Below are 27238 nucleotides of genomic sequence, written 5' to 3'. Positions count from 1 at the left end.
AGTGATGAATAGTGGTATATGGCAAAATCGAAAAACCATGGGAGAGAAAGAAATAAAAATGAGTGTAGTGAGAGAACGGGAAAAGACAGAGCGAGGGCAAGGAAGAAAGATAGTACAAAAGGAGTATTAATGATGGAGGGAGGTAGAGGAGAGGAGAGTTCTTCTTTTTAACTGTTGTAGTGAAATCAAAGGAAAAAAAAATGAAGTGCAAATGGGATGAGGTAAAAGACATTGGCGAGAAGATGGATTATGGATGGAGCGTGAAAGTTGCCCTTCTCCTAGGCAAGTTACAAAGTAAAGAAAAAATGGAAACCGTGGGTGACATAGACGCAAAAGCAATAAATTTATTTTTTTTAATTAAGAAAAATTAGATATGTGGCCTAATAAAATCTTGTAACGTGGTTGGACTGCAAAAGATAGTTGCAGCATAGTGTCACAGTCATACTTGTCTAGGGCGTGTTGCCCATGCTCACATGTCCCCCTCCACCTCCTTTTACTATGCTTTCACCCTATGTATTTCCTTTTGCTAGGTAGTTTGTTTTCTATGTACGTTTCTTAGTGTGTGACCGCGTGCCCATTTCCATATGCAAGGGTGACGAATGTGTTTTTGTTCATAATACACTATATGGGGTAAGACTAATCATTATATCTTCATACCAGTGAGTTATATGCTATAAAGTCGTGTTGTTACTTATTTCTTTCTAGCTGTACGACTAATGTTCATTGTTTACACATGCTTTCAAACGTTTACGAAAACTTTTTCCTCTAAACCTGTTTTCTAAAACATTTTCTCAAGAACGGGGGTGAAGGTTGTGAGAAACGGCCATTGTGCCATCGACTATTCGAATTTGTATTGACTGACTTGTTCGAGGGTGAGAAGAAGTGTCACACAATCACCTCACGAACCCTTATGAAGGTGCGATTGTGACAATTGGTATTAGAGCCAAGTTGGCTCGCAGAGTTGGAAACCTGTGATCATGTCTGCTACAAAACAGTTGGGCAAGTCCCATGTTGACCAATTGTTCGAGATAGAACAGAAAAATGCTCTATCTAATAGAAGTCCCTGATCAGGTTCAGTTCTTAGAAACTCAATTACAATAAGTCACTGACAAGGCCGATGAAATCGACGCGGTGGTTGACCGCTTAGATCAGATGCCTATCAGGGAATTATTGATACAGGTTAAGACCCTAAAGGCAAAAGCTACGAGAACTGACCCTCTTGAACATGGGGATGGTTCGTCGAGCTCCGTTGCCCTTATGGAAGAGCGTGTCGAAGAATTAGACAGCTCGCAGAAAGCAATAGTTCAGATGGTGACTGAGTTATCCGAAGACTTTCGAGCCACCGTTGATATCATTTGGGCAGAGATTACAAACATTAGTGCAAGAGTTAACCTCATCATGAGAGCCATAGGAAATCAAGCCCCAGTCGAGGGTGCAGTCTAATTTAATAGGGTAAAAGTACCCGAGCCCAAACCCCTTTTATGGGGCTCATGATGCGAAAGCGTTAGAAAATTTTATCTTTGACATGGAACAGTATTCCAGAGCTATAAACACAACGACTGAAGAGTCGAAGATCACTCTAGCGATGATGCATCTAGCAGAGGATGCTAAGTCATGATAGAGGTCCCGTTTCATGGATGTCCAAGAGGGTCGATGCACCATCAACATGTGAGAGAGACTGAAACAAGAGTTACGTTCTCAGTTCTTTCCCGAGAATGTTAAGATTTTGACAAGACGTAAGCTGGGAATTGAAACATATCGACAGCATTAGAGACTATGTGAAACAATTTGTCGGGTTGATGTTGAACATAAGAGATATGTTCGAAAAAGATAAAGTTTTCTGTTTTGTCAAAGGTCTGAAACCGTGGCAAAAACAAAACTGTATGAACAGAGAATACAAAATCTCCACACGACGGCTGAACGATTGTTCGACTTAATTGATGAATCTCAAGAGAAGAGACAACACTTGAGATCCCCTAATAGTGGGAGAAAGAGCAATGGTTCAAGCCCATCGAGGAATAGTAGGAGAGATAGAGACATTAGTGGGGATGGGAAACCACTTCAGCAAATGATAGAAAATATGTGACAGGGGCAAAATCAGCATAATTTTTATGGGTCCCTATCTTGTTATATATGCAAGGGGCAGTACAAGAAAAGCGAATGTCCGAAATGAATAGCCTTTAATGCTTTTCAAGCCCCATTAACCTCGGATTGGAAAGGCAAAGCCATTCAAGTAAAGGACGAAAATTTACAAGCCGAGGAAGATAGAACCTCACGAGTTGGGGCCCTAAGATTTTTAGCCGCCTTTCAGAAGAATATGGGAGAAAAAAAGGAATCCCAAAAAGGCGAACTAATGTATGTTAATGCTTAGGTCAACCATAGATCGGCCAAAAGTACCATGGTCGACTCAGAAGCCACCCATAATTTATGTCTGAAATAGAAGTTAAACGGTTGAATCTCCGTTGGGAATGAGGCATAGGTAAAATAAAAGCAACGAACTTTATGGCCTTGCCTATTATAGGAATGGTAAAAAGAGCAATCGTAAAGTTGGATGATTGGAGTGGCCTTGCCAATTTCGTGATCGTCAAAATGGATGACTTTGACGTGGTGTTGGGGATGGAATTCTTGCTTGAGCATCAGGTAATACTGATACCCCTCACCAAGTGTTCGGTGCTCACAAGGTCTATGCCCACTATTGTGTATGCCGAGATCAAACAACCGAATGGGATAAGGATAATTTTAGCCTCCCAGTTAGAGAAGGACTTTACCCACAGTCAGTCGAAACCACGGAAGAGAAGGCCCCTCGAGACATTTTGTATGTCTTGGAAAAGTGTCGTGTTGTCGAGCTAGACAGTTTACACAAGTCCTTGCCTCCAAAGAGGAGGAGAAAGAGAAAAAGGAAGCCCAGATATTGAGAGTTCCTACCAGGGGAATATTGAGGTTGATGCCCTGAATCTTATAGGGTCCTATAGTTTATAAATATTCTATGAACAAACTCTTATGTGATTAATAATATTTGATATTTTATTCACTTTGTCTATAAAATATGTGATATTTTAGTTACATTAACCACAAACCAATAAACTAACATCCAAGGTTATCATTGTAGCCTAAACATGTTTGTGGAGGCATATAGGTGGATCATGTTTAAGTGATAACCTAAATGGTATGTAGTATATGGATAAGGCTGGGTACCTTATCTTGGTGACACTACGAGTATGGCCTGCCTTGTAGGTGTTACAATCGTTGTAAAGTGCTACAAATGATCTGATCTTGATCGTTCATATATTAGACATGCGAGCAGGGATATTCACTACAAAGAAGTTTGAATAAGACCAGACCATGAAATGTTTAATCTCATTATATAATATCGTTCATAATAGAGACTTTCATTTCACCAGAATGACCACAGATAACATGACCTGAATCCTAAGTGAGTTGTGAACTCCTGCTTATGAGGGCAGTCCTTTGATTTGTATGGGCGAGGGTGGCCAGATCGCCGACTTAATAAGCCTACCATTTTGGGGATTTGTCTGATTGGGGAGTTGAGAACACAACTACACAAGATGAAATTCACTCATTCCCCGAAGTAGGGGTAAGTAGATAAATTGCTCCCTTAAGGGCTGATTTCAGGTCCTAAACAATGTGGTGTCACACCCTCTCTTGAGCAGAAAGAGGTTTAGTCATAGTAAGATTATGATCTATTGTTCATTAGAGGAATCAGTGGTACTTAAAGAGCTAGATGTAACTACATGGGTAAAACGGTAATTTGGCCCAGCTGTACTTACGAGCAATTTGTGGAAGGTCATCATACTATTGATTGGTTATATCCAATGGACATAGAAATATATCTGTAGTGCGAAGAGTGCAACTGTTGGTCTTTAGTGGAGTGCTCGATAGTTAATGGATGGTGGATAATGTAATTAAAGAGTTTAATTAATTATTCACGTACCGTTGGAGCTTCAAGCTACAGGTTCGTAAGGCAACCTTGGTAGCTCAAAAGGATTTAGTTGATATCAATTTTTTGGTTAGTTTAAATTGTTCAAATTAATAAAATGTGATTCAATTATATACGATATAATTGTGATTTATGACATTTAATATAAATAATATTTATATTAAATATCATAAAATAGAGAAAATTAACTATAGTTTATATTGTATATGATATAATATTAAAACTATATGTTATATGTTATATTTGATATAACATATATTTTAACATAAATAAGATATGATAAGTTAGTTATCATATTTATTTATATTTATTTTATTATTTTGGATAATAATGCTTATTTTTTCTCCAACCACCTTAGTAGGTGGTTAATTGATTATTATTATTTTTTTTTTGTGGCAAACGGGACAAAAGAAAATAGTTTTATTTTCTTCCTCAAGAGACGACACTACACGACTGGCACTTTTACTAGACAATCGAAGAACATAAACGTTTTGTGTTCTCAATCTTCTTCCTCCTCCAAACTCAAACAAACCCTCAAAACCAAAATAGTCAGAGCCCACCATATTTAGACTCTCACATTGAGTATACCGAAGGCTCTCTATGGTAGTGTCCGTTTTGGTTCGTGAAGTTTTAAAGAAAGTCTTCAAGAGTTGTTGTGTTCGTGATCGTTCGAGGGATTTACAAGAAGAAAAGTTATTAAAAGGTAGTATCCCTTGAACTCTATTTCTTTATAAAAAGCATGTTGTAATTTGTTTATGAATGCATATCTTGTATGTTTACTATAAATATAGTTTTTTGATAAAAATGGAATTTGGATGATCCGTTTTTGCTCAAGAATGTAAAACGAGTTCCTTTAGCCTAATGAGCAACTTTAGAGGACCGGTGGAAGTCATCGAAAGGGTTGGGAAAGCCTCTTACTATGTGCAGTTACCATCGTGGATGGAGATTCATCCTGTCATCCACGTAATTAGACTGAAACCCTATCATCCTTATCATGCGGAGGAGTGATATAGGGTGATGACCTATCCGACTGCCACAACGAAGAAAATGATAGAGTAAGAAGTCAATGAGAGACTTATTGGAAAAAGCAACAGAGTTGGAAGACCAGGATCAAACTAGGAAGAGTTCCTGGAGGGGTGGGAAAGCCTCCAAAATAGAGAAGTTTGTTGGGAGCATGCAGAAGACCTCAAGGCAACTGCTTAACAATTTGTTGAGTTCGAGCAAAGTCGGTTGATGGGGACATCAACCAATCAAGTGGGGGAGAAAGTCATGGTCATGCTTGGTTAGGGCGTGTTGCCCATGGCTGTATGTCCACCTCTACCCATTTTTACTATGCTTTCATCCTATGTATTTCCTTTTGCTAGGTAGTTTGCTTTTTATGTACTTTTCTTAGTGTGTGATTGCTCATCCATTTCCATCCTATGTAAGGGTGATGAATGTGTTTTTGTTCATAATGCTCGATATGGGGTAAGACTAATCATCATATCCTCATACCAGCGAGTTGTATGTTATAAAGTCGTGTTGTTGCTTATTGCTTTCTAGCTATACGACTAATGTTCATTGTTTACACATGCTTTCAAACGTTTGCGAAAACATTTTCCTCTAAACTTGTTTTCTAAAACATTTTCTCAAGAACGGGGGTGGAGATTATGAGAAACGCCCATTGTGCCATTGGCTATTCGAATTTGGATTGGCTAACTTGTTTAAGGGCGAGAACAAGTGCCGCACAATCGCCTCAAGACCCTTAAGAAGGTGTGATTGTGACATATAGCATGCACCTAAGTCTTCCCCCCTTTAAAATGGGTCAGTTATTGATGCTTGTATTTATGAAGTGGAAATATGGATGCTATGTGTTGATGGAATTGCGTTGTGCACTCAAGTTTCCCCAGCGGAATTCAAGTGTAAATTTCTCTGAGTTTTCTGGTGTCACACCCCGCCCCAGACCACCCTCTGAGCCTAGGAAAGGGCGTGACTGCAGTAGTTATCAACCCTTTGGTTGACACTTACTGCCTAATAACTCTTGCGGAATAACTCTGATGCCAATATATAACTCATATACAGTGGAATGTCTTTAGGCCAAAAATTTATTAATTTAGAAACATAACATGTTTAGAGTCATTACAACACTAGATTCATAAGTCCCAAAGCCCAAAAACCCTAGTCCCTATATGAATAACGGAAACATGTGTACAATATTTACAGTAACCACCTAAACCGACGGGTTACAATATCTTTATCCTTTAGTGGCAGAGCAGATGCAAAGCTATCTCTTGAGGATTTGACCGCTACCTGGGGGAAAAAATATTTGAAAACGGGGTGAGCTTGCTAACCTAGTGAGTGACTTAAGAAAGATAACTGATTCTCATGCAAAAGTCTCAATAAAGAGTTTAAACTGAAATAAGCTTCTACAGTACCTTGTACTGCAGTATCAACATTTTCCAAGCATAAAGCATGTAAAGCTGTTTTAATCATAAAACATTAAAACCGTTTCTCAATTGAGAATAACCCTGCTATGGTTAAAAAAATAATCCCAACACCAACTGCTAGTCAAGAGAGAACCCTTTTGCTCAATCTCTGACTCTATCTACCTACGTGCACATGGCCATACTAAGTACCGTCATACCTTAGGTACTTCTGCTTAGATACTTTCTCAAATGTCCTTCAGTATCGACCTGCTAGGATACCTTTTAAAACGTTCTTTGGTATCAAGTTGGTTTAATACCTTTTCAAACGTCCTTCAGTACCAAGTTGATTAGATACCTTCTCAAATGTCCTTCGGTATCGCGTTTTAAGTAAAACTAGTCATAAATGACTTTATCTTTAAAGCATGTAAAGTATAACACATATAAAAACATGGATTTAAAGATACTAACGCATGTTGGGTATATTTAACACATATAAATAGCTTTTCAACAAACTTCCCACACATGCATACGTTTAAAATATAACCCATGGTTTGCTTGGAAATCACTTTGTAAAACTAGATGGTATGAGAATAATCTTCTTTAAAACATGATTTCTTTAAAATATTGTAAATATTTTGTCAAATTTTTTAGTCACTCACCTCGATTGCTTAAGAAATTTTCACTCTAGAAGTTCCTTGTTTACCTCAGGCTCCCTTTTTCACCTCTAGAATCCAGATTTAAATTACAACTCAGATTAATCATAGTTCTAAGCCTTATTTTGAGATACTTCCTTCTACAAAAATGTTCTAAAATATCTCAGAAAGTATACCCTAAAATCTGAGCTCAGAACTCCTCGTGGTTTGGCCGGAATCACAAAATCTCCAAGACTGACCCACGCTTATCCGACAGCCTGAACCTTCTGTCTTCTTCTAAGTTTCTAGCTCAATCCTTTAGAGCTTTTCCTCTGGAAGCCTACCCTGAAATCTAGACTTTCAGAGCTTTCAGGTGGATTTGGAATCACTCCAAACGCACGAGTATATTGGGAGAACTCCTCGTCCCAAGTTGATGCTATTTTCCAGACTTCACTGTCCACTGCATCTTCTTTGAAGTTCTATGATCAACACATGGATTTTGCTCTCAACGCAATGTTTATCAGCTCTCCCACTCTTTTTAATGTTTTTTTGAATTGTGGTCTGGAAAATAAATCCTTGTCCCTATTTATAGGCATCCAAACACTCTCCACGGTCGACATCTTCTACCTGACTGCATGTCCAAGTGTTTCCTCCTCACACTATCAAGGAAATGTTTCAATCAACGCAATCTAAGTGTCTTTCTCCTACATAGCCAACGCATGGGCTTCAATTTTCATGTCCTCTTATGCAACCACCTCAAATCCTTAAGGCTTAAAGTTTCGTCCCAAGAAGACATATGTTTGATGACGTCCTTTATGTGAGCTCATCTTTCATATGCGTCCACAACCCTTGGATGTTCAACACATAGTAGGCCTTTGTTCCACTTGGTTTTCCATTCACTACCATCGCAACCCAACTTAGTCGCCGCAAGCCTTAACCATTGCAAGAGCCACCACCACCAATGCATAGGATAGCCGCTCGTCCTCGACACACAGCTCACTTGGCATCACCACAAGGTTCGTTTGGCATCGACACATGGCGCTTGGCATAGGCGCTGATTACCGACACATGGGCGTGTGGCATAGGCGCTGGGCATCACTCACAGGGCTCACTCAGCCACATGGGCACTTGGCAGGGTGCACGACGCATGGTCACTTCATCGCATGGTCGCTCGATGCATGGACTGAGTGCTTGGCAGAGGCGCTTGGCATGGGCGCTCGACGCATGGGCTGGGCGCTCAGCAGAGACGCTTCGACACATGGGCGCTTGGCTGGGCCGCTGTGCATCGGATGCAATGCCACCCTTCCAACGCATGCCTTGCCCGCGTTCTCGCCTACCATTGTGCCATCCAACCTTCTAACGCATCACTTCAATTTTCCTTCCTTTAGCCGCATACTACCACCAACACATCCATCACAACCCCTCCAACGTATCCATCACATAATTTTACACTTAGCCAGATTTTCCAAGTTTTTCTCCAAAAGTCAAGCTTCCAAATTTCCTCTTTTCTTCTAATTTTTTACCCTTTTCTCTACCATTCTACACTAGTTTCTACATCAACCTACTCACTACACTAGTCTCAGTAGGGAACATACTCAAGTAAAGAAATTAGGATTTGGGGTTCACACCTGGTAAGTCTAAGGTCGAACACAGGGACTTGTGAAAACATATTGCGTTAGTAATTTTTATAAAGACTTTGCGGTAACCGGATAAATAAATAAAGTGTTGGGTTTGTTGTTTACGTTGATGAAAAGTAAATAAATGTGGCAGAGTTTGAAAAAGAGTTAGTAAACGCGAGATGCAATAAATATGCGGTGAACGGATTGAGAAGGGTTTCGTCTAACACTCCCTAGAATGCGTTCATGTTATGCGATCATGCAACATGCATACAACAGTAAACCACCTCAAAGGTGCGAATACCATGGCTTTTAAGGCTAGAACGCATGCGATATATGCGACAAGTCTACAGGGTCTACACATAAACCTATATTTCTATTTATGCGATAACAACATGACATCCACACAAATATGCGACCATATAATATCATTCCCATCTCTAGGATACATGCGATGCAGGTCGACAAACATAGCTTATCTCTAAGTCCCTATCTTTTGTTTATGCAGTTCTAATCTTGCTTTATCGAGTCCAGATTCTAACCTAGCTCTCTCGAGACATTAGGTTCTTTCTTTAGACTCTATCTCGAGTAACTCTAAAAGGTATTTTGCACAACATAAAACAAGACAATCGCAAGCAAAGAACTTCCTAGGTCATGTTAGCTTAGTTCTTCTCAACCCATTCGACTAGTTTAGCTACTCATGCATATTAAGAGAGTGAACAGAAGTAGAAATAGAACTTCCATTATATAAGTATGAAGATGAAGTACAAAATAACAATGCAAGTATAGAATAAAGAGCCTGGTAGCAATCTCTTGTTGCTAGGCGTTTACATTGTTTCTACTCGTGCTCAAAATATAATCTAGCTCTTGCGAGAGTCGGCCCGCTATTTGCCCTTACGCCCTAAGGTTCTCTCTCGAGTTACCCTGAGCAATCTCCGGAGCCACCACTCTTCTTTTGCTCTGCTTTAAAATGGGAAACTATGAACAGAAGCGTGAACTAAATGGTGAACTAATCAACTGGTTAACCCCTTCTCTGAAGAATGCCCTTGGTATTTATAGAGCATCCATGGTGAAAGGTGGCTTCTCTCTCTCCTGGTTGTATAGATGGGAAAACTTTAATTCTCGACTAATGCAACGGATAATTGTCACCGATAAAGCTGAATGTACTTTGTGACCGTTATCGGATGTCAACTTAATTTGGATTCGACTGTCATCAGCTTTCTGTCCTATTGCTCTTAATTATCCTTTCACCCGGATTCGTCCACCATGTTGCGCTGACCAAGTTGCAGCGATCCTTCTCAGGCGAATGTTTGCGAGCACGATCAACGCAAAGCATTGCGGTGAAGTTGTGCTTGACCAACGAATTCCTATGATCGCAATCTTTGCATTGCGTTAACGCATATTTTGCACAAAAACACAAAATCAACTATTTTAATGCGCTGAACAAATGCGACCGCAATATTACGAAATTGATGCTTAATGGACGCAAAGTAACATATTTCATCAATGCAATCCAATCATTGTTTAAGAACTTAGCACTATGATAACATGCATTTCTGCCCATTGTCACACCCTTACTCAAGCATAAACTAAAGATTCTTTTAGCGAGTCAACTGCATTGTTCTTTTCCTAGACTTCTCAAGGATACTTCATTCAAATCCTATATACCAAAATTTTCTTAAGTCTTATTCAAGTCTCTTCTTAAAATATTTCTAAGACCTAGGGACTACAAGTTTAACTTTCAAAAGAACTTTACTAAATTCCGGATCATCGCATGATTTATTTCAAAAGGAAAATTTTCTACCAGGGTGTCAAATGATTTTATTCTTGTACAAAAAAAATTTCTTCATTGATATTTTTTTTCTGACTTTGCACTGATTTGAGTGCCTTGCGTTCGTTTTGGCTTGCCTCCACGGGTGTCATGCGGACATCCAACTATGAGCAATGCACTATTTCTCATACTAAACTCATATCTATTTGGCAGTAGAGTTGCGGTCATTTATTTATGTGTTGATCCTAGTAACTTACTTTCGTTTTGGCTTGTCCCCACGTGTGTCATGCGGACATCCAACTATGGGTAAGTGCCTTTCTTAACTTAACTCTTATTAACACGGATTTCCCATTGTGTTGATAGTGGAGTTGTTATTCTCAATATATATATATATATTTAGAAATAGAAATAGCAAGGTCAAAAATAAATACCTCACCCCCAAATTTAAAATGCGGCAATGTCCTCATTGCCAAAAGATTAAAATAAGTCATGCGATGGTCATAGAATGCGTTGTAAAGAGAGTTTGAAAGAAAGTTAACAAACTCCTAACTTCTAGAAATATTTCATGAGGTGACTATCTTAAGACTACGAAAGAAAAAATAGAAGCATATTTTTCATCATTGAAATCATACTTGGCAAAGAAATAGAATGCATCAACTCACTAAATTTATCTATGTCAACTAATTGCGATGATCAAAGAGGATGCGGTGATAAAACTGTGAAAGCTAAAATGCAATGTGATAGCGTAAAATTTGAAATAAAGATAAGGAAGAATACACCCCAAATTTTACGTTGTCGCCCGCATTGTATTGACACATCCATCTTTGCGACGATCTCTCTTCTTTGGGGTTGTGGTGATAGAGTAAGATAAGTACTTTGTCGCGTAACATCCCCACAATCCAACGTCTCGATCGTTACAAGAAAAATAAAGAGAGGGTCAAATTATTTTAAACAAAATAAAAATCGTTATCGCTTTTTTTTCTTTTTTTGTAAAAATAAAATAAGGATAGGTAAAGATTGAAAAGATAAAGTGAAAATTTCGAATAGTGGAAAAGAGTTGAAGAATTGATGTTTCCCAAAACTTGCGTCCCTGATAGATTGTGATCATTTGATAATGCGGGGACCACTTATTTCCGGCTTTGTTCACATCCATGGTGGGTTTTCTCTCTTTTCATTGTCCTTTGGGATCTTTACTACCTTAATTCAGAGTTTTTCCCCATGGATGCTCATTACAATTTTCCCTTTTCGCACATCAATTTGAGCGCGACCGGTTGAAAGGAATGGTCGTCCCAATATGATGGGCACATCTTCGTCCGCTTTATAATCCAAAATGAGGAAGTCTGTCGACATGATGAATTTATCGATTGAAATTGCAGCATTTTTCAACTCCCCTTCAAGTTGTATTCGAGATCTGTTCGCGAGTAGGAGAGTTTCCTTTATGGGCGTAAGTGTGCCAACATTCAATTATTTGAAGATTGACAACGACATTATGTTTATACTTGCCCCAAGGTCGCATAGTGCTTGGCCACTAAAGGTCCCTCCGATAGAGCATGGGATCGTGAAGATTCATGGGTCGCCCATTTTAGGTTGGATCATAGCATTTTGCGCTGCAGCCACTATTGTGATATTTTCTTCCTCAATTTATTCCTCTTTCAATCTTTGCGGAGTTACTGGTGGTTGGACTTCTTCTGTCTTAAGATCTAGAGGCTTAAAGGTGGATGCAACTTCATGGTCTGTTTTCTCGGGCTTCTCTAAACTATAGGTCGACGGGTCTTCGATTATCATCGCATTCAAGTTGGTCGCAATGCACTTCTCCCCTACTTTCGCAGTCATGTCATCACTTAGCAAGGAGACTGCTAAGCATTGTTCCTTCCCGTTACCCCCAGCATTGCGAGGGAGCTCAGTTGAGCTCAGCAACGTTCCTTACGCTCTATTTTTCAGCTCGCCCGCAATTTGTCCCATTTGAATTTCGAGATTTCTAATGGATGTAGCTTGATTCTGAAGCATATATTCATTTTTCTCGATGTATTGCTTCAGCAAGCTCTCTAAGGACGAAGATTGCAGTGATTGTGAACTGCTAGCTTGGCTTTGCGCTGGACCGTTGTTTTGCGGGAAAAATCCGGGTGGCCCTCTTTTTTGTGCCACAGGTTGAAATCTTTGTTGTTGATTTTTCCACGCAAAATTTAGGTGGTTTCGCCACCTGGGGTTATATGTATTGGAATAGGGATTATCTCTCATGAAGCATACCAACTGCAGATTTGTTGGGCATTCCTCCATCGGGTGAGCATCTCCGCAAATGATATAACTTGCTGTCATTTGAGTAATTGTGCTGACCTGCCCTTTCTTCACTCCCGTATTATTAATTGCGATGCCTTATATCAGACTCATCATCGCAGTCATTTGATTTTGCAGGGATGAGATAGCCCCATTGTTTGCGTCATTTTTTTTTTATTCTTAATCTCTGATCGCTTTCCCTTTAATCTCCGTGATTTTTGGAAATGCGATCAAGTATACTCTTAGCTTCCTCATATGTTTTGTCAAGCAGACCACTAACGCTACCGCATTGGCAGCGGTCTGCGAAGAGGGATTCAATCCTTAGTAGAAAATCTTCATTCGTAGACAATCTGGTAAGCCATTATGTGGACAATCTTTAACCAGCCGCTTAAACCTCGCCCAAGCATCGCTGAGCGATTCGTCATCTTCTTGTTCAAAATTTGTTATTAATTTCCTTCTCCTAGCGTTCTCAGTTGGTGAGAAATACTTCTTCATAAACTTTTCCACCACCTGTTCCTACGAAGTTGTCTCCCTCAGTTCGAGAGAATATGTCCATTTCCTCGCCTGATCACACAAAGAAAAGGGAAATAAAGTTATTCGAACTTCCTCGGTTGAGATATTCAGGAACACAAAAGTGTTGTAGATTTCTATGAAGCTTCGGAGAGGGGCGTAGTGGGACATGCCGAGCCCCAAAGGCCTAGAGAGCCTGAATCATTGCACATTACCGGCTTCATTTCAAACTCGATCCATTTAACACCGGCCTCATGTATTTCTGGAGAGAAAATCGTAGAGGTTAGGTGATGCATAGTCCGATAGGTCTAATTGTGGGTCATTCACACAAAGGATGGGGTTGGCATTATATCCGTTAGCGGCCCTTGCGTCCGGTTGCTCCGCCATTCTTGGTGTTCTTTCTTGTTGTTGTTGGCGGTTTCTTAATCTTCTTCTAAATGTCCTCTCAATCTCCAGGTCGTAATTCACCAGAGATTAAGAGTCTGCAAAGAAATCAAAAAATTATCATTAGCACTCTATTTTGCCAAAGTCCCTGGCAACGACGCCAAAAACTTGATGCTTGTATTTATGAAGTGGAAATATGGATGCTATGTGTTGATGAAACTGTGTTGTGCACTCAAGTTTCCCCAGCAGAATTCAAGTATAAATTCCTCTGAGTTTCCTGGTAAGTCCAAGGTCTAACACAAGGACTTGTGAAAACAGATTGCGTTGGTAATTTTTATAAAGACTTTGCGGTAATCGGATAAATAAATAAAGTGTTGGGTTTGTTGTTTGCATTGATGAAAAGTAAATAAATGTGGTGGAGTTTGAAAAGAGTTGGTAAACGAAAGATGCGATGAATATGTGGTGAACAGGTTAAAAAGGGTTTCGGCTAACACTCCCTAGAATGCGTTCATGTTATGCGATCATGCAACATACATACAATAGTAAACCACCTCTCGATGCGAATACCACGACTTCTAAGGCTAGAACTCATGCGATATATGCGACAAGTCTACAGGGTCTACACATAAACCTCTATTTCTATTTATGCGATGACAACATGACATTCACACAAATATGCGACCACATAATATCATTCCCATCTCTAGGATGCATGCGATGCAGGTTGACAAACAGAGCTTATCTCCAAGTCCCTATCTCTTATTTATGCAGTTCTAATCTTGCTCTCTCGAGTCTAGATTCTAACCTAGCTCTCTCGAGACATTACGTTCTTTCTTTAGACTCTCTCTCGTGTAACTCTAAAGGGTATTTTGCACAATATAAAACAAGACAATCGCAAGCAAAGAACTTCCTAGGTCATGTTAGCTTAGTTCTTCTCAACCCATTCGACTAGTTTAGCTACTCATGCATATTAAGAGAGTGAACATAAGTAGAAATAGAACTTCCATTGTATAAGTATGAAGATGAAGTACAAAAAACAATGCAAGTATAGAATAAAGAGCCTGGTAGCAATCTCTTGCTGCCAGGCATTTACACTGTTTCTATTCATGCTCAAAATATAATCTCGCTCTCGCGAGAGTCGGCCTGCTCTCTGCTCTTGCACCCCAAGTTTTTCTCTCGAGTTGCCCTGAGCGATCTCCGGTGCCACCACTATTCTCTTACTCTGCCTTAAAATGGAAAGGAAACTATGAACAGAAGCGTGAACTAAATGGTGAACTAATTAACTGGTTAACCCCTTCTCTGAAGAATGTCCTTGGTATTTATAGAGCATCCATGGTGAAAGGCAGCTTCTCTCTCCTGGTTGTACAAATGGGACAACTTTAATTCCTGACTGATGCACTGGATAATTGTCACCGATAAAGCTGAATATACTTTGTGACCGTTATCGACTGTTAACTTAATTTGGATTCGACTGTCATCAGCTTTCTATCCCATCGCTCTTAATTATCCTTTCACCTGGATGCGCCCACCATGTTGCGCTGACAAGTTGCGACGATCCTTCTCGAGCGAATGTTTGTGAGTACGATCAACGCAAAGCCTTGCGGTGAAGTTGCGCTCGACCAATGAATTCCTATGATCACAATCTTTGCATTGCGTTAACGCATATTTTGCACAAAAATACAAAAATAAACTGTTCTAATGCGCTGAACGCATGCGATCGCAATATTACGAAATTGATTCTTAATGGACGCAAAGTAACATATTTCATCAACGCAATCCAATCATTGTTTAAGAACTTAGCAACGTGCATTTCTGCCCGTTATCAATTATGTCTTTTATTTTTGCTCTATACCTCTTCTCAATTTTCTCTTTCTTCAATATTTTTTTTCAATGGCAAGCATCAAACATGGAGTCGTTGGTAATGGGTTTCCAAGAGTCGTCGGAGATGGGGTCGCTACAATGGGTTTGTGTTGCAAATGGGAGTTTCTGTTGAATATTGTTAGTTGGATCCGTGGATTTCTCGCTTGAGAGAGAGAAGTGTGAGGGAAAGGAAAGGGAGAGGATATAGAGAGAGTGATGGGTTTTATAGGAAATTTGTACGGATGACCCATTTTTTCGGCTCAATGTCACACCCCCTCCCGAATCTTATCCCTCCCCAAGACCAGGAGAGGATGTGAAGACAGCCAACACCACCCTTTTATGGCATCAATTATCCGACTTTTGTCAACTTGAAAACTAGATTTTTATAATTTAATAAGGAAAGTAAATAATTAAACATGTTATTTTATATGTTTCTAACTATTGACTTTCAATTACTATGATCCAAGTCTCGTCTTGTGAGATAGAATTAATTCAGACATCTGGTGGTTCTCCCAACTACTCCACGTCTGCAACCTGGGGAGGGAAAGGAAAACAAAACATAGAAAACTTGAGCTAAAAGCCCAGTGAGTGACGTCTTTGTAAGAAATCAAGTTTAACTATAGAAATGCTTTATTTGGACACACAATTCTAAAAACGGATGCAAATCATATAATAAATGTAACCTCCCCAGCTTGCCAGCTAGATATTCTTGCAAGATCATGTAATACCAATCTCCTGGTATTCTCCGCAAATAACCCAAAATGACCGATGTGAAAGCAATCTCAGTACCCTGATAACCCGCCGAATGTGTACATGTCGACATTTCCTGCTAGACATGTTTGGGTATGCTGATAATCCCAGCCAGATACCCTAACAATCCCAGCCAAGTGACCCCAAAGCATGCTAACAATATCCAGTACTAGTTCAGTTCCCAATACAACCATCCATGCATCATACTAATATTACGATAACAAACCCAAATAAACTTATGATTCTTAATCATGCCAATATTTCAAATGTAACCTATATATATATATATATATATATATATATATATATATTCATATATATACATAGAAATTAATCACACATATAATAAAATAACCACTCACTGTTTCTTCTGTAAGATTCCCTTCAGGCTGTTTCTTATCTAGCTCCTTGGATTCCTCATTTTTCCAAGAATTTCAAATTAATCCATTATTCCTTTAATAATCTCATTTCATTCACAAATAATCTTAAAAAAATCATAATATCCAGCTTACCCACTTAAAAGAACCCACAGATAGGCTGAGCTACTTCAAAATAGTTTTTTTAGAGGTTATTTCGGCACTTTGGGAGGTGTTGGGTGGCAGAGGGATGCGTCGATGCGTGTAAATGGGCAGAGGGATGCTCTGGCGATCGTTCTTGCACAGACAGTCGTGGGCACCTGGGCGTGCGTCTAGCCGACTGAGTGGGCGATGCGGCATGCGTCTGCTAGTGATGCGTCCTGCGGAGCGCACACTTAGTTGGCTCGAACGCGTGACAAGGCTGTTGCCAATAGCCTATGCCAGCCACTGGACCCTTTCACCTTCAACACAGGTTTTCTTCCTCTTTAGCATCCCACACGTAGTAGCAGCTCGGTATTCCTCACCACACTCCTCTTCGAATATTCTTGCTCTGATTTCACTCAAATAGCCCGAGTGAGTTGTGAGAGTTCCTTACCTTAAGCCCCCTATTTATAGGCGTCCAAAATCTCCCCCAACCCATCACCTCCTACTTGGCTGCATGGCCAGTCGTCTTCTCCTCCTGTTGCCAATGCAACCCCTTTCTACAATAACACTGAAGTGTCTCTTTTTCCCTTAGCCAACATACAAGTCCCTCCTTGCATGTATCCTCAACCGTTCACTTCATTTGTATAAGATCTCCGATTTCCCTAGCTCGCCACATGTCCAAACAAGTTGATTCTTCCGACTTGTCCTCCACGTTCTACCTCATCAACACATCACCCCCTCTAATTTAGTCGCATGCTTTCTTGGTCATACGACTTTAATCTTATCTGCCCATAGTCTCTCATTAACACACCATCTATGTCGTACTAACTCCTAAGATATCGCAAGTCTTCTCTTGGACGTAGACCTTTCTTCACCCGGCTTACTCCTGGCATATGCGTTCTACCCTTGAAATCTTTCCACGCATAGCGCCTGCCCTAAACCCGTCCTATGTGCCCATATGCCATCGGGTATCCTTGGCGCATAGCGTATTACCAACGCATACTAATCCTTGGGTTAAACTAGGTCTCAGTTTAACACCTTACAGTTTGTCTTACCATTGCCTAGCCTCTTTGTTAACGCGTACTTCATGACTAATGCTAGCATACCCTTATTACTTGCCAATGTCCTTAGCCTCTTGTTCAGGACTAATGCCATCCGACCGTGCATGCATTATGTATCGCAAGCCTTTGTTATGCATAGGCACTTCATCATGCATCCACCATGGCTTGACTCGTCGTCTAGTTCATTGTGTAGTTCTTTTGCTCATTGCCTAGCTCATCATCTAGTAATCCCCCGCTGTCACTCATCATCTAATGCATAGCTTCATCGCATCGCGTTTGCGCCTATTGCCCAACGCATTACGTTTTCCGGCTAGCGCGTCCTTCTATCGCGTAGGGTTATCATCTAACGCCCTGCGTTTGTCGTGCAATGCCCCATCATCTAGCGCTTCGTCTATCGTGTAACTCCCGTCGTGTAGTTCTTGCATCTTTCGCCCATCGCTTAGGCGTCCACACTTATCGTCTAACGCGTCCAAGCTCATCGTTTAGTACCATCGTCTAGTGGTTCCACCAATCGTGTAGCGCCATCGCCTATCGTGTAGCTCCGCATGCCAGCAATGCTCAATGCCCTGCGCATACTAATCAGCACGTATGCCCAACCCCTCATTGTTCTTGCCCCTACTTCTGCTCACGTAGCATCTTACACCCCCCGCATAAGCACCCTTGGGCAGGCTCCTTGCCAATGCTTCGGCCGACATGCGTTTAACAAACTCAATGGCTGTCTTCGACTTCCATTCTTTTCCTCTCATAACCTCTATAACCTTAGTCTTGACTAGTGAAATTTTGGTTAAGTTTGAAACCAAACAAAACCATGCGTTTTCTTTAACATAAGGTTTAGCTTATATTTAGTTAATTTCCTTAACCAAACCTTCACTAGTCAAGGCTTATCTCAAAGCTACTAAACAAATCTATTTAAACACCTAGAGTTTTCTTTAACATAGGGTTTAGCTTATATTTAGTTAATTTCCTTTCTTGCTTGCTCAAGTAGGGAAATAAAATCCAGGTTTCACACTCAAAATGTCAAATGACCATTTTTTTTTAAAATAATGTCAATTGACCCTCTGCTGACATCATCACTATACCGGATTACGTAAATGCTCTTACCTCTTTATCTTCTTACCCTTTTCCTGAAAACCAAAACTAAACTAACAATTTTTCACTGCCGCCGACAAATCGAATTTGATCGGTAAGTGAATTCAATCAGTGCCGATTGTGTCTTAAACTGATCGGTAATGGGGATAGGGTGGGTTGTTATGGGGTTTAGAAATATCGTGAACCTATGTTTTTTTTTTTTGGTTTTCTATCTATTCTGAGGTTGAAGACAAGTAGAAAGAGAGAATGTGATTGGATAAGTGAGTGAAATCGGCGAGAGCGACACTCGTGAGAGCTAGACTAATGAGACAATGTCTAAAGAAAATCGTTCTCTTCGAAAGGGAGAGAAAGCGAGAGAAAGAAAGGGAGAGAGAGTGAGAGAGAGAAAGAGAGAGAGAGAGCGAGAGAGAGAAAGAGAGAAAGATCGAGAGAGAGAAAGAGAGATAGGATGGATGTGGCCAATTGATCTTTGCTCTCGAAAGCTAATTGTCATTAATTGTTATTAAGCTATACTTTAGCTAAGCAATTAATAATAATTAATAACAATTCTATACAAATCAAATTCAGACAGAAAAGTTATTGCAAGCACATCCTCCTCTACATAATCAAAATTTAATGCAAACTTTAAATAACTATTAAAACAAATTTTTAACCACTAGTTCTTATTTTAATTAACAAACCTTTTTTGAATTAATATTTTTTTGATCTGCACATCCATCACTCTCCCTCCCTCTTTCTCTCTCTCGCTCTGTCTCACTCTCTCTTGGAGATGGGCAAATTCCCCGCGGGTCGGAAAATCCTTGGTTTGACTGGGGATGGGGGTATATAATAATAATAATAATAATATTGAAACAATATGTTTCTGTTTTTTTTTTTTAATTTTAAAAATATAATATAATAAATTCAATTTTTATTAATTTATAATAAAAAAAACATGTAATGTTTAATTTAAACAACTATATGTAGCAATAATAATAATTTCCTATATAAAATTTACAATTTCAATATAAATATTAAATTTAGTTAATTTTTAAGATAATAAGCGGAGATTTTTCTCGTGGGGACCAAAATCCCCGAATGGGGATTCCCCGACTCCCCCAAAACGGGGATTGAGACGGGGACGAGGATTACAATCCCCACGGGACGGGGGTGGGGATGCACCCCGACCCCCTTGCCATCCCTACTCTCTCTCCCTTTCGAGGAGAGATTTTCTTTAGACATTGTCTCGCTAGTCTCGCTCTCGCTGGTGTTGCTCTCTCTAATATCGCTCTCACTTATCTCACTCATATTCTCGCTTTCTACTCGTCTTCAACCTCAGAACACATCGAAAACCAAAAGAAAAAAGAAACCATAGGTTCACAATATTTATAAACCCCAGAACAACCCACCTATCCTCATTATCGATTAGTTTAAGACACGATCGATACAGATTAAATTCACTTACCGATCAAGTTTGATTTGTCGCGTGGCAATGGAAGAGTTTTAGTTTAGTTTTGGTTTTCAGTAAAAGGGTAAGAAGATAAAGAGATGAGGACATTTACATAATCTGGTATGACGATGATGTTAGCAGATGATCAACTGACATTATTTTTTAAAAAATGGGTCATTTGACATTTTGAACCCAAAAAATAGATCATCTGTACAAATTTTCCGAGTTTTATTTGCAGAGTGAGAGAGAGGACATGGAGAGGATGTTCTATTTTCAATTTTGGTACTTTCAGCAAGATGACAAAATAATCTTCAATTTTTTTTTTTTAAAAAAAGACGTATATTACAACCCAAAAACAAAAATTCGGATTATCCATCCGACCAAACAAGTGGGAAGGGTATTGGTTCAGAAGCCCACTGAGAAATAACTTTGCCTCCAAATCCCCTCCGAGTAGCGTGGGCTGAATTTGGGGTATTTCATTTCACAATGTCTTTAGCTCCACCCATCTCCCCTTATCTCTATTCTTCCCACTCTCATCCGCTCCCCAAATCCTGCCTTCCTAGCCATTTGTCTTCCTTGACTCAATGTTCCCATTCCAAACTCTTTCCCTCACACTCTCTCTCTCATCGTAGTTTCTCCACCTCCTCTTCAACCCTTCATTCCCTTAAATCCAAAACCCACGTTGGACTTGGAGATTTAGGTGATGCTGACCAACCTTGTGAAGAGTATGAAGTGGAGCTGGAGCAGCTTTCCGGTTTGGATTTTGCACCTGGTGCTTCTGCCGATAACACTGGACTGTTCACCGTTGGGGATAAAGTTATTACTACCAGGTTTCTTTTCCCTTTTCCTTTGCCGTTTCTATGTCCTTCCCCTTCTTCTGCTCTCTACTCTTTACGTACTCCTCTCTTTCCTAAATCTTGCTCACTATGATCACCATGTCAGGAGAAATAAGGAGTTAATGGTAAACCTTGGGTAAATTCATGTAAATCATTTTTAGTTTTTTATTTGAATTTTAATTCCTTTCTAGTTTCCTTTTATGATTTCACTCTCTTTAAATAGGAGTCCTCCCTCATGTATTCTTTACGGCTTTGATTCATAACAAGTTTTGAAATTTGTTTCTTGGAGAATTCTTTCCTTTGGGTCATTTAGGCTACATCAATTCACCAACAATTGACCTCTCTGTTTATTTTGCAAGCTTAGCAATTTCAATTGTGAAATAGAAACGATAGGATGTGGCATGCTTCTTCACTTCATACTAGTTACTCCCTCTGTATACTTGCATTATCTTTATGGCTTTCCAGGACGGTGGATGTGTGGCTAAGAAGCACAGATATGGATATTAGACACGGACACGGTGACACGCCATATTTTAAAAATCTAAGGCACGATACGGCAAGGATACATTTATTAAAACATTTGTTTTAATATATATATATATATACCAAAAGAAAATTCAAAGTTAATGAGTTAATGCATTTATATGCTTAAAACATAACTTGAATAACAAGTGTTCTATGCATGTATAATATATTTTTTGCACTAACTAGTGTCCGATACATGTCCAACAAGTGTAGACGTGTTGAAGTGTCCGACATGAACACGCTAGTCAAACTAAAGTGTCAACGTTTCTTAGGTGCTGAGTCAGTGCGTAACATGTACTTTAAAGATCGTTTTTGGATCTTTCCTTAGTAGTCTAAAATTAGATTATACCAAATGGCACTGGATGAGACATCGAGATAACACGACCACCATCTTATACTTAGGTTTTATGTAATGCAACCTATGTTACAATGTTGAAAAACACTACTAAACTAAAAGCTTATGCTTCCTGATACTCACTCACTTTCGAGCATGGAATTACTTTTGAACTCAACAAGCTTAAGAGCTTAGGGGGTGATTGTGGAGAGGAGTTGGGTAGGATGGAGTTGTTTGGCCAACGGAATTATTGAATGCATTGTAGATCCTATGACTCATTATCATCAATTCTATGATTTATCAGATCCTTACATTATAACAACTTCACTCATCGCTCCCTCATAGGTTATAGTAAATTTAATGAGTAATTTATATTCTTGACACACTTAGACTGTAGGATATTAAACGCCGCAACTGCAAGAGGCAAGGGTGAACTTTGAAGCAAGAAAATTGTCTTAATTTTGTTTTGCCTAATTTTTCTTAAAGAAAGTAAAAAGGAGAAAAGAAAAAGAAAAGATATAGGCTCCATGATTTCTACATCTCTCCAGAAAACATGACTTAACTTAGCATGCCTAATTTTCATTTTTGCTCTTCGTCTCTGTGCTTCAGGCCTAATTTTCATTTCTCCCTCCACATTTCTGGAATATGTCGGTTCCCGTTTCGTGCTAGTTCAATTGTTCCCCACGTAAAAGATTCCATGACACACCTCTGCCCTCAAGCCTCGCTTCGGGCTTCTACTTCTTTTCCTGAAAATTGTGTGGCTGAAGACAGGAGTTCTATTTCGGTTTCTTCTGTTGAAACAATACCGAAGGTCGACAAGAGCGGCAAATTCTGTAGCCCCAGAGCTGCTAGAGAGCTCGCTTTGTAAGATCCACTATTTCCTTTTCACTTTTTTTTTCTCTCTAACATATGAATATCTCCTCTCTACCATTTTACCTCTTCAAAAAGTTGGCCTCCTCACCAAGAATATGCTCTAAGAATTTGTTTAATTTCTAGACTTGTAATCAATTCTAATTCTACTAGATTATTCAATCACAGGTCAATTGTTTATGCAGCTTGTTTAGAAGGTTCTGATCCTGTTCGGCTCTTTGAGAAACGGTTGAATACCCGACGAGGTAATCTATGGTTGAGACGTGATACATGGTTTTCTGTTACCTCATATACTATTTGGTGTGTGTGGGGGGGTTCCCCCCCCCCAAAAAAAATATATATAAAAAAAGATCGTGTTGGGGAAATAGATGTCACATATTAACCAACTGCTTGCTTTATTTGTTTGTACAATTCAGAATTGGGATATGAATTTGACAAGACATCATTGATGGAATATAATCATATGAGCTTTGGAGGCCCGCCAGTTACCGTGGAAACAGTTGAAGAAGCAGATGAGCTTTTGCGTAAGGATGAAAAGGATTCTATAATTGGTAAACAATTATGTGAACTTCGTATATATATTATTTCTTCTTCTTAATTTGCTTTACTTTATTATTAAAAACAGAATTGGGCCCTAAAAGTGACAAAATTTTCATTGAAAAGATGTAAAGAGAGACTAATGCTCAAATGATACAAACTCTTAAAAGTAATAAAAAGGAAAAAGAAAAGCAAGGAAATATAAAGGTTCTGTAAACCATAACAAATGATATACTTAAAAACTTAACAAAGAATGAAAGAACTAATACATTGACATCAAGCATGGTATGAACGTCCGAGTTACCCACACTGATTAAATATCAGTATCATATTAGGTTCCCATGTTTTTATTATAGTTGTAAATGCAGTATTGTCTAGCTTCAAAGTCCTAATTTATTGCTGCTAGTATTAAAGTTCTGGTTTCTGCATGACTGTATCTCAGAGGCAGAAATCCTCGCAGCCCCACCAAAGATGGTCTACAGCAAACTGATCTTACGGTAAGCGTGGCTTATATTCCCCTGCCTTTGGCAGAGGATGATAAGATGAAAATATAGTATGAATTTCATGTATTTTATCAATGTTTTTTCACTTGAAGGATGAATTAAGGTCAGCCATTGTCTTCATGGTTTTCAGGTTTACGCGAAAACTTTTGGTTGCAGTTGTGGACGGATGGGACAGTCGTGTGCTTAAAATTGAAAAAGTCATTCCTCCAACTTGGAAGGTCGTGTAAAAAGCTTCTTTCTTTCTGCTCATTTATTTTCTGATTTTCTCTTCTCTTCTAGTTGGGAATATATGTTGAACCATTTATCGTGTGGTTATAATATTCCTCTTGAACTGATCTTTGCCTCATGATCATAGCATATGTGTGCTTTTTACAAGACTTATAGAAATTTGAAAAGCTTTATATGATGGTGGCAAGGATGGAACCACAAACATATGTGCAATATTGTAACCGTGGGTACTGTTGAATCTCTCACGTGTGTTGGAAACTCTGAGCTTTAATTATCGTAGGTTTGAGCTTAGTGGTAAATGTCCTTGGACTCGGCATACAGTTGGTCTCAAAATTTGTTGGATCCCATTCCAAAATTTTATATCTTACAGGTTCTTGACAACATAATTGTTTGGTCGTCCAAGTTTGAACCCAGAAAATATTAAACTAATGAAATTTTTACGGGGGTTAAAACAAAACCTCTATCCTTGAGAACATGACTTTCGTCAATAGTCATCTAGATATGCAACTAGGTTAAGCACTATACAAATGTATTGTCATTCTATCATATTTTTTCTCTACAGAAAAATATAACTTTTTAATAACCAAAGTTGTAGAAGCTTATAGTTTCTTCACATCTGTTTAATTCATACGCTCTTAAAAGTTGTGAACCTAAATTTGAATAATGTTATCTTTTATCAATTAATTTTTGTTGTTTGTTTGAATCCAACAAGGAGATTAAACCATTTTGGAATAGTAGCGAAACCAAACATAGCTTAATTGGCATACAAGTATGCTAGAAATTACGAGGTCTTGGTTTGAATCTTCTTACTCCAATTCTATCAACAAAAAAAAAAAAGAGAGAGATTAAACCATTTAACCTTTGAAATGGTAATTGATGTTTTACCTATTAAGCTATTGTTTGGATTGACACGTTTTGTTAATCTATTAGGTTAATCATTCCGGCCTTTATGTTACTCATTATTCAGACATTGCAGTTGCCCGAATCCAAAGCAAAGATCATGCTCTTGGACTTGAACTTCTTGAATTAAGTTGCGGACTTTTAAGAATGTTTAAGATTTGTAATGGTTACGGAGATTAAATATGTCATGCATTCGTATATATTTCAGGACAAGCCAGCAAGACGGATTCTAGAGCTTTGTATTCTCCACCTGGCCATGTCTGAAATAACGGTCATTGGAACAAGGCATCAGATCGTCATTAATGAGGTAAATGTGTCTTGAGCTGTTTTACTTGAAGGTCGAAATTAATTTCTCTTATATCCGTTGATATATGTGTAACATCAATTCTCTTTCTGTTGAAAAAATAAATATATTATTCTTGGTTAATGATGAAGGCCGTTGATCTTGCAAAACGATTCTGTGATGGAGCAGCACCCCGTATTATTAACGGGTGCCTTAGGACCTTTGTAAAGGACATCAAAGAAATTGATTCAAGTCATGCTCGAGAGAAGCAAGAAGTCCGTGCATGACCCTGAACTTTTGGGGTGCCTCAGGACCTTTGTGAGGATATTGAAAAATTTGACTCGACTCAGGTCAGTGATGCTGAAGTCTGAACTTTCGGGGGTACGTCTATTAAACTTGTTGCTGTCAAAAGCAGCCAAAGTGAAGTGATGTGAAGAATCTCGTACTTGCCGCAAACCACAGTAAAGAATTTCATTCCCTTTCCCCCATGTAGGCGTGGATTTCTACTATATCCAAATATACATAGAGTTGAGTAATGAGGTGCATGATGCGTTAGTGAATCAGTTGTCAGATTAATCTAGTACTGGAGAGATGTTATAATATTCGTAACATTATCAGTGTATGAAGTTTTAATAAAGGTGTGATGTGTGCCCGTCGCTCCATGACTTTGGCAACCTCTTTTTTACCCTGCTTTCATTGCTTCCTTATTTTTGTCACTTGGCATGTGCCAAATACTATGGAGGTAAGGCTAGTTGTTAATCCTTCCTACCCGGAGTTGTGTGCTACGTAAGCCGTGTTGTTCTTCTTATATGGTTTCTAGCCTACAACCCGTGTTGTCAGTGGCGTATAAGGATTTTAAATAGGGACACAAGTTCATAATAATATAATTTTTCCTTGCATCGATAAAATATTCATATTATATAATAGCACAAAATTGAGCATAACTAATTACGTATAGATCCAAAATTTCGTGTTAGAAGACACAACTTTGTATAAGGTTAAAATTTTGGTCCATTAACTTTTAAATTTGTTTCATATGTAGTTCTTGAAATTTAAAAAATATATACTAATTCATTGACATCTCGATTTATTTGTCTAATACGTGGTACTAGATTTTTTTTTTTAAAAAAATAATGTAATTATTGGCTACAAAATAATCTCTTTTTTTTTCTAATACAACAATTATTTTTTAAGCAATTTAAATATTTTATGAGATTTTTAGATACTAAATCAAAAGTTTATATATTTTATTAGAGTCAAAATTGAAAGTTTAATTATTTAGTAGTCAGAATTTTAAAAACTAAACTTATACTAACTTTAATTCATCAGACAACCATTCATTTGATTAACCAGATTCCACTATTATCAATTGCATCTATTAGATTTAGTCAATAATGAAAAAATTGCGATATATCGTCAATCGTAAAATAACTATTAGATAGAGATATTAATGAGTAAGATTGTTTTTTCGAAATTTGACGATATATTGGCAATTATTTCTTTTCATGAAAATTTTGTTTGCAGATCAAGGAAATCATAGATATTTTACCGATATTTCGTGGATATTTTGCCAAGTTGTCATGGATATTTCATCATGTCATATGGATATCTATAAGGGGTCGTTTGGTTGGAAGAAAAAGAGGGTGGGAATGGGAATAGGTTTACAAAGCTCATGTTTGGTTGTTGGGATTTGTTTATTTACCTTGGAAAAGACAATTCCTAGGTGTCTTTTACCCACACAAAAAGAATTGCATACCTATTGAGAAGTGTGGGTTTTCATTTCTTCTTTTGCTTCCTACCACAATTTTCCTTCCTTCCAGCCGTGAAATCATATACCATTTTGTTACTCAGCGATTGTGTAGCATTTGATAAGTGATCGTGTAGCATTTGGTAAGTGATTGTGTAGCATTTGGTAGGCGATCGTATAGCATTTTGTTACTCAGTGATCGTGTAGCATTTGGTAAGCGATCATATAGCATTTCG

At 38.7% G+C, this 27238-nt stretch overlaps 1 protein-coding gene and 1 non-coding gene across 3 annotated transcripts; both read left to right on the top strand.

The window, feature by feature from the left end:
• Positions 1-13011: 13011 nt before the first annotated feature.
• On the top strand, positions 13012-13118 carry LOC120089531. Its single transcript, XR_005485206.1, has one exon. It is a non-coding gene; the product is annotated as a small nucleolar RNA R71 (small nucleolar RNA).
• Positions 13119-20633: 7515 nt separating this feature from the next.
• LOC120088495 lies at positions 20634-25940 on the top strand. 2 transcript variants are annotated; one of them, XM_039045841.1, is made up of 8 exons: positions 20634-21069; positions 22544-22798; positions 22973-23049; positions 23221-23355; positions 23784-23838; positions 23975-24062; positions 25181-25279; positions 25408-25940. In XM_039045841.1, exons 1-8 carry the CDS (start codon positions 20726-20728, stop codon positions 25540-25542), a joined length of 1188 nt encoding a protein of 395 aa, XP_038901769.1. In that variant the 5' UTR covers positions 20634-20725; the 3' UTR covers positions 25543-25940. The 2 variants fall into 2 exon arrangements, with proteins under 2 accessions (XP_038901769.1, XP_038901770.1); XM_039045842.1 differs by lacking the exon at positions 20634-21069 and adding an exon at positions 21455-21621.
• Positions 25941-27238: the final 1298 nt, after the last annotated feature.

Source organism: Benincasa hispida, chromosome 10, assembly GCF_009727055.1.
Source record: "Benincasa hispida cultivar B227 chromosome 10, ASM972705v1, whole genome shotgun sequence".
In the NCBI taxonomy this organism is placed as follows: Eukaryota; Viridiplantae; Streptophyta; class Magnoliopsida; order Cucurbitales; family Cucurbitaceae; genus Benincasa; species Benincasa hispida.
Note: the sequence above shows the minus strand (reverse complement) of the source record. Positions and strands in the feature narration are given on the sequence as shown.

What these genes read in the sequence shown, in the direction of transcription:
- LOC120088495 (XM_039045841.1), top strand. Translation starts at nt 20,726, where the DNA reads ATGTCTTTAGCTCCACCCATCTCCCCTTATCTCTATTCTTCCCACTCT. An exon ending in GCTGCTAGAGAGCTCGCTTT is followed by an intron (nt 22,799 to 22,972) that starts GTAAGATCCACT and finishes ATTCAATCACAG; the next exon opens with GTCAATTGTTTATGCAGCTT. An exon ending in TCATTCCTCCAACTTGGAAG is followed by an intron (nt 24,063 to 25,180) that starts GTCGTGTAAAAA and finishes TATATATTTCAG; the next exon opens with GACAAGCCAGCAAGACGGAT.